This window comes from Aphidius gifuensis, linkage group LG5, assembly GCF_014905175.1.
Source record: "Aphidius gifuensis isolate YNYX2018 linkage group LG5, ASM1490517v1, whole genome shotgun sequence".
Taxonomy (NCBI): Eukaryota; Metazoa; Arthropoda; class Insecta; order Hymenoptera; family Braconidae; genus Aphidius; species Aphidius gifuensis.
Genome location: NC_057792.1, coordinates 10,991,343 through 11,009,475, shown reverse-complemented (window position 1 = coordinate 11,009,475; position 18,133 = coordinate 10,991,343). Strand labels below are relative to the sequence as shown.

Genomic DNA, 18,133 nt, shown 5'->3' with positions numbered 1-18,133 from the left:
TCTCTACTGAACATATATATTTAGTTTCTTTTATACGCTCTGGAAAAATACCAGCCTCGACATTCATTTTTTAATTATCAATTTATTTATTGTTATTTATAATATTAAATCTGTATACGTATTTTGACACTTGGCTACGACTCACTACCACTTCACTATTTGTATGTGTTGGTACGTCCTGTATGTATTATATTATTATTATGATTCCGACCATTTAGAAATAGTTTACTATTCGGCCACCAGATGCCATGGTGAATAGCGTGAATAGGTCAGAACTAGAGTGGGTATAAGCAGAGTGAAGCCATAGATGGTTTTTACCATGGTAAAAATACTACAGGTATGGCAGTGCGCAGCCTGGTTTGGCCGCTGTGAATCGACCAATCAAAAGGTCGCCTTCTTGTTAAGAAAATTTTCAAGTTTTTTTTAAACTTTTTAAAAGTTATCATATTTATTCAACTAGATTTGGTATATTTTATAATGATTCACATACATCAAAAATAGAAATTAATTATTTATATTAAATAAAGAAATCCAAGTATAATAAATACAACACAACCTCTATTGTTTGTGGCATAAAAAAAAACAACAATAATAAAAATATTATAATTTATTTGTTAAACTGTCTTGGTTTTTTTATTTTCCTGATTTTTTATAAACATGCTCATATATTTATTAGTATTTACAACAATATAAAAAATAGATGTCAAAACAGTATGTTAGAGAGAGAGGCTTTTATAATAGAGATTGCGTGTTAGAAAGAAAAGCAAAACAGCTCGATGGCGCGTTGTTGATTGGTTGAAAAAATAAGGCTGCGCAGAACGTGACGAAAGAAGCATGGACTACTGCCATACCTGTAGTACTTCTACCATGGTTTTTACCTCGGAAGTGACGGAACCCTTTTATACCCACTCTATACGGCGAGCACAAAATGTCGGACTAATGGGACCTCGGTGGCTTCACTCTGCTTATACCCACTCTAGTCAGAACCCTATGGGAGCGTTGTGATCGTCAAAAAAAGAGATGGTTGCCGCTCAGGGTATTCTCATCGCTCTCATCATTTTCCTGAATAGATGTTTTTTGGCTTCTCTACAATTAGTCCACTCAAAAAACTCTGAAGTTCTTATGATTTCTCAATAAATGAAATGAAAAATATGAGTAGGTTCCTTGAGACTAGCTCATTGAAGATATGAAAAAAAAAAATTGCATCAACCCCCGGGAAAGGGTTGAAAAAAAATAAATAAAGTTTATTTAAAAAAAAAAAACATAGAAAAAATAATTTTACAGGGATAGAGTTTAGTAACTTTTTGTAGGGAAAAAAATTTGCAATTTTTTAATATTTTCAGTTTTTTTTTATGGAAGGGTTGATTTAATATTAGGGTTCAAAGTTTGAATTGGTCGCGTAATCGTTGTGAGTAGTGGGGGAGCTAAAGGTTTCAGGTGAAAGTTGAGAGGGAAGTATATTAATGTCGCACTCACACTCGGTCACACTCAGCCACGCTCGTTTATTAGGTTCCCACTATATCTGTCTTCTTTGAATATATCTGTGATAAGCTATATAATACTTTAAATTCAATTATTTCAAATAACTGTAAAACAATCAGCTGTGCTAGAAAGCAATTGTTCCCTGTGTGGTACTCTGGTAAAACTAAACAGTTAATTATACTTAAAAACTCAATAAGAAATAAGTTGAAACAAGATAAATCTGATAAATATAAGCTAGAATTTAAGCAAGCTAGAGAGTTGGTCAAAAAAAATATCAATATAGATTATAAATCGTATAATTTAAACTTAAAAAACAACATAAAAAAGGATCCAAAGCGTATATGGGATTATATTAAATCTATTAAAGTTAGTAAAAATATAATTAACAATGTGATTGTTGAGGGAACATCGATATGTAACCACAAAGATATCGCAAATGCATTTGCTATTGAATTTAAAAAAATTTATAACACTAATACTAATGCTAATCTTGATTTAGATTTTGAGGATTTAATTATTAAGTGTAAATCGAATTGGCTAAATAATTATATTATTAAAATTAGTCATGGTGACATATCTAAAGCGTTACTAAAATTACCAAATAAGCGAACTATGGGTATGGATAACATCCCTGTGTCTTTAATAAGATATTGGCCGGATGCGTTAGTTCACCCTCTTTACATTATATTTAATAGAGCAATTATAAGTGGTATATATCCTAAACGTTGGAAATCATCTAGAGTTTGTCCAACATATAAAAATGGTGATAAATTAATTGTTACAAATTATCGTCAAATATCAATATTACCAGCTCTTTCCAAGGTATTTGAATTATGTTTATTTGACATTATTTATTCTTACTTTGCTCCATTCATTTCTAATTGTCAACATGGTTTTATATCAGGTCGTTCAACTACATCCAATCTATTAGTTATGTCAAATCATATTAGTAATTATATATCAAAAAAAATTCAAGTTGACATTATATACACTGACATGTCCAAAGCCTTTGATAAGATAGATTGGTTAATACTTTTGAAAAAATTAACTACGATTGGTTTGCCAACATGTATTATCAGGCTAATAAAATCTTATCTTACAGATAGACATTGTTTTGTGTATGTGGGTGGTCAATCATCAAATGCCTACATACCAACGTCAGGTGTTCCTCAGGGCTCCAACCTGGGGCCACTTCTATTTAATATATTTATAAATGATTTACCAAATAATCTGAATTGTCAAGTATTAATGTACGCCGATGATGTTAAATTGTATATGCCAATATCATCCATTGATGATTGTCTGACACTACAAAACAACATCAATATATTTGCTGATTGGTGCAGGGTGAATAAATTATTAGTCAATGAGAAAAAATGTAAAGCAATATCGTTTACTCGTGGTAAAAATATAATAACCTACCCGTATACAATTAATAAAATGGCCTTGGAAAGAGTTGATAATATAAGAGACCTTGGTGTAATTTTTGATAGTTGTCTGAAGTTTGACTTACATATAAACAAAATTTGTAATGAAGCATCAGCTTTACTTGGTTTTATAATGCGTATATCTAAAATTTTTTCCAAGCGTGAGACATTATTATTATTATTCAATGCTTATGTGAGACCTAAAATTGAATATGCAGCTCCTGTGTGGGCAATAAACAGCAAAAGACAAGCTAAAATAATTAATAAAGTTCAGAGAAGATTTATGAAAAATCAGATCTGGTTTTCAACTGGTACATATCCACCTCGTGGAATATGTGATGACTTATTGTATGATTGTGATTTTATTCCCCTTCATATTCGTAGGTGTGTAGCAATCATATCATGTTTCATAAAAATAATAAGAGGAGCGATTGACTGTGCTCAACTCTTAGATGATATTATTATTATTAATCAAGACAAAAATAGTATGCTTCGTAAATTTTCCCCGTTTTTAATAAAAAGATCTATATCCAACAATCAGTCTAACATTGCACCAATGTCTATCATGGTAAATCTTGTAAATAAAGTCTGTTGTTCTACTTGCTTATTTAGTAGAATACTTGACACAAAAAAATGGTATCTCTAATGGTTTTATAACCCAGTGTGTTCTTGCGACACCTTCGTTAAAAAATAATTATCTAATTAATGTCAAAGATATTTAGCTACCTCACCTCAGCAGTCAAGCTTTCTCGTTGTCACTGTATTCATAATAATAGATTTTACAAATCAATGAATAACTGTGTAATTAATTCACTAAGTATATTTTATATCTGTATCTATGTAATCAATTCACTGAAGTTATTTTATAATTGTACATTTGTACAGCATTATTTAAATATGTATTAGCCAGTGAAATAACTAATTTAATTTTAAATTTAATCTTAATTTTTTATATGTATATTGTTACAAACTGTCTACCAGTACCCTGTTAATGGAGAAATCTGTTGGGACTGTCAATAAATAAATAAATAAATAAATATATATTTCCTTTTTTTCTTTCAAATCAAACTATGAACAGATTTTTGTTTTCGAAGCTACTGTGGCCGAAGAATAATAACAAAAGCAATTGTTTATTGTTGAATTAATATTAACAATTAGATACAACCTCAATAGTTGACCGTTTCAATAATTTTTTTTTTTGTTTCAAAAGACTTAAAACTGACGATGATATAAGCTTATAAAAAAAAATTCCATTTAAAAAACAACAATTGAATTAATTGTTTATTGTAAAATTATTACTTAAAAATTGAATTTCTATTTTAATAATGGATTGATTTCTTTTTTTTTGTTTTATTTTAAAGGGGACAAAACAAACATCAATATTACTGTAAAAAAAAAATTTTCAATTGAAAAATAACGATAAAATTAATTGTTTATTGTAAAAATATTATTTAAAATTGAATTTCTATTTTAATAATTAATTGATTTCTTTTTTTTTTTTTTTGTTTTAAAGAAGACAAGACGAACTTTGATCGGAGAATTGAAGATAATATGCACTGTCTTGCTCCGATTGCTCCATTCCGCGAGCTTCAACAGCTGCCTATGCTAAAAACTAATACACAATGTGACATCACAGATTGCCCTCCTTATAAAACTCCATGAGAATAAATAATAAATTAATTCGTCAACGTATTAAAAAAATGATCATACAGTTGCTGAAGCAACTGTGCCTTCCCTGCGGGGGGAATTTTAATTTTTTTTTTAATATATATTGAAATTCGTGACTACAAATTTATTTCATTCTCCATCGTTACAATGATTATTGTTACAACTAAAATTTATTTAATTTTCATTCATTTTCTTTTTCTTTCTAATCGGTCATCTTCATGTCCAGAATCGCTTTCTTCTAACCTTTTAAAATCTCTGTTTTTATTCATTTTGTTGTACCATGATTTTACTTCTTCCCCTCGGTTGAATCAGGATTTAACGTTTTAGTTGTTGCTGAAGTCGTCGTTATATTTTTAATTTTTTTATATTTATTTATTTTCACTTCCTTTAAGGTACAACCAGGGAAAATTAAAAATAATGACGATTTCACGAATTTTATAGAGTAGATAATTGAAATAACGATACACCTTTTTCTTTCATCAGATTTTTTGTTATAAGATGTTTTTTTGATTAATTAACTGTTAAAGATGGTCCTTTTTTTCGAGGTTAAACATAGGCTCTTATGGAAAACGATGTTTGGCTTTTCATAATACCTCATCGAAATACTTGGAAAAATAATGCCATATTTACCAAAAACTAAAGGATAAAACTAGAAAAAAAGACGAAAAATCATCACCCAAATTTAGTATAGGTTTTAATATTCAATTTTAATTAATAGAGGATAATAAATTTCTGTCTTTGTCTAAATACTTGAGTGGAAGTGAGAAACAGTATTCTTTTTCTAATCTCTCGTTCTTTTCGCACTCATGAATATATAATGTTTTTAACAAACATCCGCCAGATGTCTCTCATTTTGCTCTGGTTGTACCTTAATGCTATCACATCACCCTTTTACCCCTCGAAATTTTCTGCCTCCTCATTCCATAGAGTTAGTTCAATATAAAATATATTTTCTTTGGTAAATTTAATATCCTTATTTAGTTTAATCAAACTTTTTTTCATTTAAATTTTATTTTACTTTATAATCACTGTCGTCTGCTAATGTTATTGTTCTTTATTTTAATAACCGTCCTGACATTGCATTTTCTTTTTTTTCGCTAAAATAATTTTACCTGCAAATGAATTAATTGGTAGATGTACGATTTCTTGTATTTTTTTAAACTCGAAATTGATTTTTGGTATATTTTCATTTTCCTCATCGTCTTCGAATTATATATTAGCTTCTACTGGTATCATTATTTCTTTATTATTTATTGATGGGTATTGTTCATTAATTTTCCTCACTAATCCTCCAGTGATCGTATATATTTTGTTCAACTTGAATATTTAATACTTTATCATGTTAATAATTTTTTTCAAATCTTTTTGTTGAAAAATCTTGTTGAAAAATATGATTTTTCTATGATATTTTGCTATACTTTTCTTTTTTGTTTACTGATATTTTCTTAATATTTTCCCATAATTATCGTATTTTTCTTTATATTCAGTGATTTTTCTACATTATCGTTTATTCGTTTATATATTCTTTATTTTTCTTCATTTTCCATATTCATCATGTTTAGATTAATTAAGGGACTTAGAACATTTTCAGGAGGGTCTACTATGGTTGGGGGGGGGACATAATTAATATGTTCCCTTATTTATCCTATTTTTCTTTATACGCAGTGATTTTTCTTTGATATTTTTTTATATTTTCCTTTATATTTACTGATATTTTCACATATTTATCGTTGTTTTCTTCATATTCAGTCACTTATCTAGATTTTCCTTCATATTTACTAATTTTTCTTCGATATTTTCCTTTTTATTTACTGATATTTTCACATATTTATCGTTTTTTTCTTTATATTCGGTCACTTTTCTATATTTTCCTTTATATTTACCGATTTTTCTTTAATATTTTCCTATATTTTTTTCTTATATTTACTGATATTTTCCTATGTTTATCGTTTTTTTCTTCATATTCAGTCACTTTTCTATATTTTCCTTTATATTTACCGATTTTTCTTTGATATTTTCCTATATTTTCCTTTATATTTACTGATATTTTCCCATATTTATCGTTTTTTTGTTTATATTCAGTGATTTTTCTTTTATATTTACTGTTATTTTCCCATATTTATCGTTTTTTTCTTTATATTCAGTGATTTTTCTTTTATACACGGAGAAAAATTTACATTTTTGTTTAATATAATACCATAGCAATTTTTGCGTTGTGTTACAGTAAGCTGGAACCATAAGAGCATCATATTAAATTTTGAGACAGACCATAGCAATTTTCATTGAAAAACGCCACTTACTGGCCGTGCGACCTTCTGCGGTGTACCATAGTAATTCTTGCGATGGGCAAACGCAAAATTTATTTTCTTTATAAACGCTCGTAAAAAAATATTGTAAAAAAACATTTCAAGCCCAGGATTTGAACCCCATATCATCGGGATACAAATCCTACGAGTTATCCGCTGCGCCACAACAACGTATGTGTAAGGGAAATATTATTTGTTTTACATTAACAATTTAAAAATAAGCAAAGTCATGCCTGCGCAGTCGACTAAAAAGTGGGGGCAGTTGACATTTCTGAGTCCTTCATCAATTTTGCTATGGCCAATTGTAATTTTAAATATCTTGCTTTGTATTTGTTAGTGACACCTACAGGAAATCCAAGAAAGTTATTAAAATTACTATGGTACATTGTAAATTTTCAGAGGATCATTTTAATTTTGTCCATAACAACAAAGTAAAATTTTAGAAATAAACAAAGCAAAAAAAAAAAAATATATTTTTTGCTATGGTGCAATGTAATTTTTAGACTGGATTATTTTAAATTTTAAATTTGGTTTCTGTAAAAATTTCTTTATGCGTTGTAATTTTTCCATCGGGGAATAGCAAAAAAAAAAACATGACAAAATCGCTATGGTACATTTTAATTTTTCAAGACTACAATTGTTTTTTTTCGTTGAAATGACAGTAAATTTTTTAATAATCATAAGATGGTTCTATGGTAATGTGGCACCATAGTAATATTAAGTGAAAATTTTTCTCCGTGTATTTACTGTTATTTTCCCATATTTATCTTTTTTTTCTTTATATTCAGTGACTTTTCTATATTTTTCTTCATATTTACTCATATTTTCCATATATATCGTATTGTTCAAGATTAAGGGACTTTTTTTTTGTTATGATAGTATATTGTGCAACAAGAGTGGTAAGTCGTGTTTTATGAGTCTTTGTGCTAAACTAGAGGCGAGAAAACACCCTTTGAGGGCGCAAAAAACAGAGGCAAGTTCCGTTCACTCGCTGAAACTTTTGTTTACTTGATGCAACTTTTGTTTACTCCAGGCAACTTTCGTTTACTCGATGCAACTTTTATTTACGCGCCTATAATCGTCAGTTTACTTACCACTAGGGCGCGTGTAAAATAGAGTTTACCATGCATGAGTGGTATAAAATTAATTATAATATTTACAAGTGAACTAATTTATTAATTACTACACTGAGAGAAATTTTAACTAAAAATTACAAACGTATAAGAAAAAATTATAAAGCGAATAGTAAAAACTGCGTTCCTCCGATTATTTGTAAGAATTATTCGTATATTGATAAAGAATTTTTACAATAAAGTTATGTAAAAAATTTGGCCATTGACTATATACAACACTAAGCCATAAAAATTACATAATTTTATTGTAATTTTTCTTTAAAAAAAATGACTAAATTCACGTTTTCACCAAGTAAATTCTAGCAGATTGAGAATTTACGCACTACCGGTTTTAGAATTTACTATATTTTATTATAAATTTTATTTAAAAGTTAGACATTTTTTGTGCTAAGTTCGGCAGTTTGTGCTAGATTCACGGAGAACGGCAATCAATTCTCGGCTACATTTTTTCTTTTCTTTTTACACGCTCAAAACTCGAAAACTAATCGATAAATAGAAAAAATTCATTCTTGATAAATTGTTTAGAAATAAATTACCAACAATAAACCTCGCTTAACCCCATACCTAGCTTCAACAGATAAGGCTGTAGAAATGCTTGAAATTACATGACAATTCAATCATTTGTTCAATCAGTCGGCCATCTTTGTATTATTTCGCCCCACAACCAGAATTTTTACAAAGCGATATAGTAAAAAATATTTAAGTCTATGCTAACTTTTATATGTGTACATGATAAATTTTATTATATATATTACAATATTTATTAAATTGTTCAGTATTTTTTATTCGAACTTATAATATTTTTTATCGTTTCCACAAAACATATATGTGCTTTATTTTAATTAACTCATAACTCATTATCTAAGAGATTAATCAAAAAAAGTAATTCTTTATAAATTGTTTAGAATTGAATTCTCAATAATTAACTCCACTCAACCCCATGTCTATCTGCAATAGATAACGATGTACAGAGACTTGAAGTAACATAACAATTTTTTGACATTGTGTGACATTTTACATAATTTTATTGTAGAATATCATCTCTCGCGGCCAATCCCAGAAATAAAACAAAAATTACAAAGCAGTATAGTAATTTCTATTCAACATGGGTTTTAATTTTTAGTTAAAATTTCTCTCAGTGTATAAATGAATAGATGAATAAACATGAATTGCAAAGTTACAAATTTGAAAATGTTGGAAACTATTTTGTTTAAATAATATGTGTAATTGATAAAAAATGATGTTATCAACGTTCTCAATAATAAAATTCAGTCAGTTGGTACGTGATGAAAAAATTCGTTTTTTTAAGTAGAAAAACGTTTACCATTAGAAGCATAATCATAACTGCTTTAAATGCTAGTGTTTAGTTTCATTTGTTGATAACCAGAATTTCGATTTTCTTTTCATTCTGTACTAAATGATAATAGAAATGACATCATTTTATAATTATCGTTATATCTTATTATTTTATTCAAAAAATTACAGAGAACAATTTCATAATTGAAAAAATTTATAAAAAAATAAAAGTATTTAGTTTGGAATAGAAATATCATCTGTGGATAACGAATTTCTAATTTTTTTTCAACAAATGATAACATCGGATATCATCTCTGAAATCGTAAAATTAGGCTGATGTCTACGTTACCCATTGAAAATTGAAAATTTTGGATACTCCGGCTGGTACCATGTTATTGAATTTAGTTTGTTGAAATAAATGCTTTGTTGGCAATAAAACAATTTGACTGAAGTCATTAAAAAAAAAAAAAACGAATGAACTTTCAAATTATAAAATTAATTCATCTATAAAAGAACGTTTGCTGAGAAATAACTTATACAAAAAATCGAAGTAAAAAAGTAAAAAAAGAAAAAAAATTTTTTTTTTCTGAAAAAGTATCTAGCATAAATAACAGTATATAATTCATAAAATAATAGTAGTGATAGAGGTAGTCAGAATGATTTTTTCGAGCCCAACTCGAATTCTTTCCGATGATTCTAAAAGGTCAAATTACATTTTTTGTGTGTAACTGAGGGCCGGTGGCAAATATAATAACAATAAATAAATACCAAGCTTGCTTGTAGTTGATTTGTTTAATAATTTAGAATACTGTGGCCAATTTTAGTTAAAGTTAGGATGTATATTACCACATATAATTTCTCTAACTTCATTAATTCTTGAGCTGCACCTTTTAATAAATATTCCTGTAATGATATAAATAACATTGTTGCAGATCAATCCTGTGCCAACGACAAATCTCGATTAAATTTAAATGGCAAGTCAAAAAGTGCTACGGAACTCCGGGCTAAAGATGTCGATATAGTTCGTCCAAAATCAAGTAATGAGTATCAATATTCTAATCATCAATCTCATATTCCTTATCGACATGTTGCGTCGGTTGCACAACGTACGCATACTTTCTTCTCCACTTTGAAGAGCCGTTGGTCTCGAGGCCGAACTAAAGAACGTAAAAAATCCAAAGAAACTAAAGGCAGGGATTCACCGCACAAATGTGGTATCATTGAATCAGATTATGCAACTGATTACTCATCAGATCAAAGTAAAAGTTCCTCTACAACGTACAGTCCAGCTCGAATCATTTTTAATCATCCAGGTATTCTTAAAAAAAAAAAAAAAAAAAAACAATCATGTAATAAAATAGTTTGATACTTTAAATATCAAAAATATGGAAATAGAATCACCGCTAATACGAGGCAATCATGACAAGTTAGGATCAGAAAATCTTCTTCGATTAAGCAGTGCCAATATTCCACCAAACGATGATCTCCATCGCACTTCTGTTTGTGGGGAAGATACTGTGAATGATGAAGCAGCACGTCACAGAGAATTGGCTTTGAGACAACATGCCTTTTTTCAGCTTCATTTGCACTTACGAAGGGGTACAAATCTCGTAGCAATGGATCGTTGTGGTAAGTCTTTTCGGTTAATTTTTATTTCTATGTTTTTGTTCTTATAAATCTTGATATAAGTATATAATTTTATTTCATGAATATCAACTGAAATACTATCAGGAGCTAGTGACCCTTATGTAAAAATCAAATGCGCAGGTCGATTGTTACATAAATCACGCACAGTGCAAAGGGAATTAAATCCCGTGTGGGATGAAATTATCACACTACCAATAGAGGTAAAATCTAGGATATCAGTGAGGAGTCTATATGAAAATTAATGATTTCGATTTTTTTTACTGCATCAAGGATCCATTCCAACCATTGAATGTTAAGGTAACCATTTTCTATTTGTCAAAGTATGATAATTATTTATCAATAGTTACTTGAAAAATATTCGCTTGTTTCATTCAAGTAGAACAACATGAATAAAAGTACCGTCATGAGGGTGTAAATTTTATAAGGAAATTGTTATGAATATGTCCGTAAGAATGATTCAGACAGGAAGTATTGATTTCCACAACAAGGAATCTGCCAGAAAAATTAATGTGGTACTGTAGTGAAACGCCTCGCTGATGTAATTTAACTGAATTCTATTTGGTATATTAATTTCCTTTTCTTTTTAATTTTGACTGTAGGCTTTGGGATAACATCAAATCTCAAGTTTATATCGATACTAAAATTTATCGTAATGTTCAGAAATTTTTCTCATCAAATACTACACTGAGAAAATTTTTTGATGAAAAAAAGAAGAATATTTCTCGATAATAGAAATAAACTTCTTGGCAAAAAAATTTTTAAAGGAAGAAATAATTTTTTTTTTATAAATTATAATTGTTTTGTAAGGAGAAAGAAAAAAGTCTTGAAATAATCGAAATTTGTTTATTTTATACAGATGGCGTTTTGTGTCGAACAATAGATCGTTTTCATCAAAAAAAAATCTTCTAGCTGGCTGGTACCGAGTTCGTTCCCAAGCCGGATTAAGGCCAAAAAAAAATCCGAGTTCGTTCCCGGGGGCGGTACTATTGCAGCCGAGTTCGTTCCCATCGCGATTTCCCCTATTTTAGTTTTAGATACCCCCTCCCTTAACATTTCCCTCCACATTTTTTCCAGGCTTAGGATTGGCGGCAAATTGCAGGCATGTTTAAAAATGTGTTTTATATACATATAATGTATATTGTATATATATATATATATATATATATAATATATTTTTTCAAATATAAGTCAAAGTAAAATATAAATGTCAATATAAAATAATTTATTTTGAGTGCTTAAAAATAAATAATAATAGATAAAATAAAATAAAAAATAATAATCTAATATTATAAATATTATATATTTTGATATGATATACATAAATATAATATTTTTCATTATTTAATATGTACATTTATATTCTTTAAAATATGTAGTAGAGTAAAATAGAGTAAATATAAAGGTCAATATATAATATAGTATAAGAAATTCAATAATAAATGATAAAATAACAAAAATAAATAATAATATAATAAAATAAATACTATATTTTAATACAAAATACATCTATGCATATTGTATGTTATAAATATAATATTTTTTTTTATCAATTATTCATTATTTTTATTTATTTTCTTCAAATATAAGTCATAATTAGTAACTTTTTGCTTATAAAATAAATAACCGTATAGAAAATAAATTCGATATATATGTCAATATATAAAAGTCAAACTTTATATTAAATAGTAATCTCAATTAAAATCAATTAATTAATTAATAAACTAATTATTAAATTGGTATTTTAATTAATAAGTCAATTAATGAAGTATAAATATTTGATATTAATCAATAATATCTTAATAATACTAAAAAGTCGTGCTACACCGGGTAGACTTGGTTAGATTCGGGCATGCTTGATCGATGGTTGGTGGAATTACGAATCGTGCTGCACCGGCTAGACTCGGTTGAATTCGGTCTCCGGAAAAAAGCGAACTGGCAAAGTGGAGGGGACACGGTAGGGGAAACGATTGGAACGAACTCGGATTTTTTTTGGGAACGAACTCGGATGAACGTGCCCCGCCCCCCAAAATTAATCCGGGCATTTCGGGGAAGCAGGAACGAACTCGGCAATTGCCATCCGGCTTGGGAACGAACTCGGTACCAGCCTAATAGACTACATTCTTGTTTCGAACGGCAGGGGGTATTTTTTAAGAAATAAACTTCTAAAGTTATGCCACGTGGTGTTTTTATTCAAACGGTGGCTGTTTGTAAAAAAAAAATCGTCATTTATTTAAAACGATGTAATGTTTGTGACAAATGACAGGTGACTTAAGGAGGTTATGCACAAATTACTCTTTTTTTAAAAAATATAATGAGAATCTTCTGAAATTTTGTACACAAGTAGATCTTTTCATTCTGAATACAACGGTATAATTATTTTTTTATGTTGATCGGTTAAATTTTTTGTAATTAATTATTGAAAATAATATTTAACATTGGCTCTTATGGAGATTTCAACCATTTTTTTCGGATAGAAAAAATGATGAAAAAGTCTTGAAAAAAATCACACATATACTAGAAACCGAGTTCTATTAATTGCGCGAAAAATTTTCATATGTTGATCGGTCAATTAATGAGTAATTAATTATAAACTTTACAAAAATTAGATGTGGCAACGTATGGCATGTTCAAACACACACACATACCCGCAATCCCATATATTGTATATGGGGCGCAGGCGCTTTTCACTTTACTTTTTTACAGTGTAGTCGGATTTCAGTTTTGTCTGTGACGTCAGAAGCGCCCCGCAACACCCGCAATGAATTTGTGCATAACCTCCTTAAGGGATTTGGACGATTTTTTTCGGAATATGAGAAGGAAATGAAATTTATACAGTAGATTTTTGAAATACTAATACATTTTATGTGATTTTTTGGTAATTGTTTGGAAGCTCGTTTTTTTGATGTGTAAACATCTTTAGGCGCGGGTTGGGTATGGAGTAAAAGGAAGAAAATTGAGTTTAGACGTCAGATCCGGTAACGGATCTGGGCAGGAATCCATTTTCTGTCAGTCTACATTGCGCCATGCAGCGCCATGGTAATCGGTCGGTAACCGTTACCATCAGGCGTTCTGTAGTATATAGATGAATTTAAATGCGAGTATTTATATATTTATTTATTTATTGTTATATATATGCCGTTGTATATATTAATATACAAGTATTTTATTTGTATTTATTGGTTATGCTTGCATTTGTTAGGCGAAATTAAGTTCATATTGTACATATATATGTATACATGCATATGCATGTATTTTTCATTTACATTAATTTACAAGATTAATATTGTAAGATTAGTATATTAATATACTATTGTTTATATAAAATAATATTTCCTAAACTTAAAACAAAATATTGAATTATTATACAATAATAATTTATTTATATTATTGACTAATTTCATGTTTTAAAAAAAGAGAAATAGACATTGATGTGTTAGGCCTTACAGTTGAAAGTAGTGTTCTGCAGATGTGAGATGAATGTTCTAATATTTGAATTTTTTTAGACTAATTTTTATTCTCCAAGTAGAGTAAATATTATCATGCACAAGACCTGGTTGCAGGGTCTGAACTCATTTTTTTCCAGCGCGAGTATTTTTATATGCAATCAACTTAGTGAAATATGTAAAAAGCTGGTCATAAATGGTTTGGAGTAACTGAATCTTCAGATAACGACCATATCACGATGAAAATACCAGTTCTCGTCCGATCACTGAAGTCAAGCATCGTTGAGCGTGGTTAGTACTTGGATGGGTGACCGCTTGGGAACACCACGTGTCGTTATCTTTTGCTTTTTTTTTAAATATATTTTGATTTATCAATTAGTATTGTGAGCATTCAATTCATTACAATATATCTCTAACTGAACGAAAAAAACTGATAATAATTTTTTTATCTTAAACAAATAATAGTCATACTGCTAAAAATCTATAGTTTAAACTAGATCAAGCAACTGACCATATAATCTCATCCTGACTACGCTGAAAAACCGTCTAAATTACTTATAAAAACTTTATATTCGTAAACCACAGTAAGTATTTAATAGAAACGTTCTTACCCAATATGTATTAGATATGTTTGACATCTTATCTGGACCCTCTTTTGAGCTAAAAGCACACGTCCATTAAAACAATTGACTAGCATGAAAAAAAGTGTAAAAAGCTGCATATAATTGTAATACTTTTATTTACCTATACCAATTGAATAACTGGACTCATATGAGTTCGCTTTCTGACCACAAAAGTCAAGCACTGTAGGCAGTGGTTAGTACTTGGATGGGTGACCGTCGAGGAACACCACACATTATTTTTTGTTTTTATTTTTTTTTTTTCATATAAACTAGTGTTATTTAACATTATTCAAGATTTGTTTTACAATTAATTACAATTATTTTCTCTGTCTACTTAAAAAAACAATAATATCATTCAAGTTTTTGATTAATTATTTATCATTTGTAGTGTTGCCGCGGTAGACGATAATCACGATACAATACGATACGATAATCACGATAGACGATACGATAATGCAAATTTTTATCGTGACGATATGACGATACGATACGATAATACCTACACGATAATTACGATAATTGCGATAATATCGTCAAAAAATATATTTTTTTTTTATTTATTTATTTAAAAAATTGCAATAAACAATTCTAATTTGAGAGAATTTTCAATATTCATTTAAGCTTCAAAAGAATTCTGAAAAAAAATTCAATCAATATTAATTTAGATAATGAGTATAATAATTTCTTAATCCATTTATTAATTTTAAGTTCAAGTATATAATCTTGAAAATAATTATTTCAGGTATTATATACCCGAGTGGAAAAATTTTCAGGATGCCCTATTTGACCTCAAACCCTGATCAGAAACGGATCAGGATTCCTTATTCAGGGAACCTGACTCATTCCTGACCCGAACCTGGTCAGGACACCTTACGATTTCCTTAAGTCAGGTAACCTTATCCAATCCTGTTCAGGAAAAGAACAGGAAACCTCGACGTATCCTGAATAAGGTTTCCTGAACAGATTCTGACCAGGATATTATCAGGAAAAATTTATCAAATAAATTAATTTTTTTTCATCAGTTTTCCTGTTCAGGAAAGGAACAGGAAACCTGAGCGTATCCTGAATAAGGTTTCCTTCACAGATTCTGACCAGGATACTATCAGGAAAAATTTATCAAATAAATTTATTTTATTTATTCAGTTTTCCTGTTCAGGAAAGGATCAGGAAACCTGAACGTATCCTGAATAAGGTTTCCTGAACAGATTCTGACCAGGATACTATCAGGAAAAATTTATCAAATAAATTAATTTTTTTTATTCAGTTTTCCTGTTCAGGAAAGGAACAGGAAACCTGAACGTATCCTGAATAAGGTTTCCTGAACAGATTCTGACCAGGATACTATCAGGAAAAATTTATCAAATAATTTAATTTTTTTTATTCAGTTTTCCTGTTCAGGAAAGGATCAGGAAACCGGAACGTATCCTGAATAAGGTTTCCTGAACAGATTCTGACCAGGATACTATCAGGAAAAATTTATCAAATAAATTTATTTTATTTATTCAGTTTTCCTGTTCAGGAAAGGATCAGGAAACCTGAACGTATCCCAAATAAGGTTTCCTGAACAGATTCTGACCAGGATACTGTCAGGAAAAATTTATCAAATAAATTAATTTTTTTTATTCAGTTTTCCTGTTCAGGAAAGGAACAGGAAACCTGAACGTTACCTGAATAAGGTTTCCTGAACAGATTCTGACCAGGATACGATCAGGAAAAATTTATCAAATAAATTAATTTTTTTTATTCAGTTTTCCTGTTCAGGAAAGGAACAGGAAACCTGAACGTATCCTGAGTAAGGTTTCCTGAACAGATTCTGACCAGGATATTATCAGGAAAAATTTATCAAATAATTTAATTTTTTTTATTCAGTTTTCCTGTTCAGGAAAGGATCAGGAAACCTGAACGTTACCTGAATAAGGTTTCCTGAACAGATTCTGACCAGGATATTATCAGGAAAAATATTTATTATTATAATAAATATTTATTTATTATTATAATTTTAATTCTAAAACAAAATGACAAGGGACAATTTAACAAATTGTTATATTTTATTTTTACGTTAAATTAACGTCGCAAATTCTAATTTAAGTTTTTTTTGAGCTGATGTAATTTATGAAAGCAAAAAATCACATCAGATCATCGATAGACGGCATGGCCGCGCGTGTTAAGGTCCGTAGTTGTAATCTGAAAGTTCCGAGTTCGCGTCCCGCTAGTGGTTAGGTAATTTAAGTTATGTCAGGTATATACAATCTTATCGTTCAATCTGTTTCATCAATAACATTGCTATAGTAAATTAGTTACAAAACATCAATTAATAAAAAACAATTTTTTTTTAAAAATTACTTGATCCGTTTCAGATCAGGAATCCTGTTCCATTCCTGATCAGGTATCCTGGTCAGGTTTCCTGATCCGATTCTGATCAGAATCCTAAAAAAAAGCGTTACATTCTGATCCGTTCCTGAACAGGATTCCTGGTTATATTCTAGTCAGGAATCCTGATCCATTCCTGTTCAGGTATCCTGGCTCTAACTCTAAAATCTGGCCAGGTTTCCTGATCCGGTTCTGATCAGAATCCTAAAAAAGAGCGTTACATTCTGATCCGTTCCTGAACAGGATTCCTGATCCGGTTCTGATTTGAAATCAGGTTCCCTGATCCGGTTCTGATCAGAACCTTAACTAAATTTCCACTCGGGATATCAGTAATATATTACTCAGAAATTTGCCATTGTATTGCATTATCACGGCTGGAAATAAAATTGCAATGTTATTAATAATAATTAATAATAAGTATAAGATGACATACGCGTCAACGTATATCTATATCTATATTGGGCTCAACCGATTTATGTTAATATTTTAACCGATTTAAAAAAAACAAAAAATATAATTCTATATATTCAACGTAATCTGGACAGATTAAATCAAATGAAAAATTATTTTGTAAATTTCTAAATTTATATTTATTAACGATTATATTTATATTTATTTTTTTTTTTTTTTCTTCATACGTATAGTAATGCCCAGCAGAATAAATCTCAGTAATATGACGACAAAATAAAAATTATAATATTAAATAATAAAATATCAGAATTATTTAATTTTATAATA

The 18,133-nt window shown here is 29.1% G+C and overlaps 1 protein-coding gene and 1 non-coding gene across 2 annotated transcripts in view; both read left to right on the top strand.

Moving 5' to 3' along the window:
• LOC122857605 (multiple C2 and transmembrane domain-containing protein) overlaps positions 1-18,133 on the top strand; it is a 95,685-nt gene that overhangs the window by 15,907 nt on the left and 61,645 nt on the right. Inside the window, 4 exon segments of the mRNA XM_044159864.1 lie at positions 10,245-10,625; positions 10,708-10,941; positions 11,044-11,159; positions 11,230-11,256. Coding sequence (XP_044015799.1) covers positions 10,245-10,625; positions 10,708-10,941; positions 11,044-11,159; positions 11,230-11,256 — 758 coding nt within the window.
• On the top strand, positions 14,624-14,742 carry LOC122858509. Its single transcript, XR_006374297.1, has one exon. It is a non-coding gene; the product is annotated as a 5S ribosomal RNA (ribosomal RNA).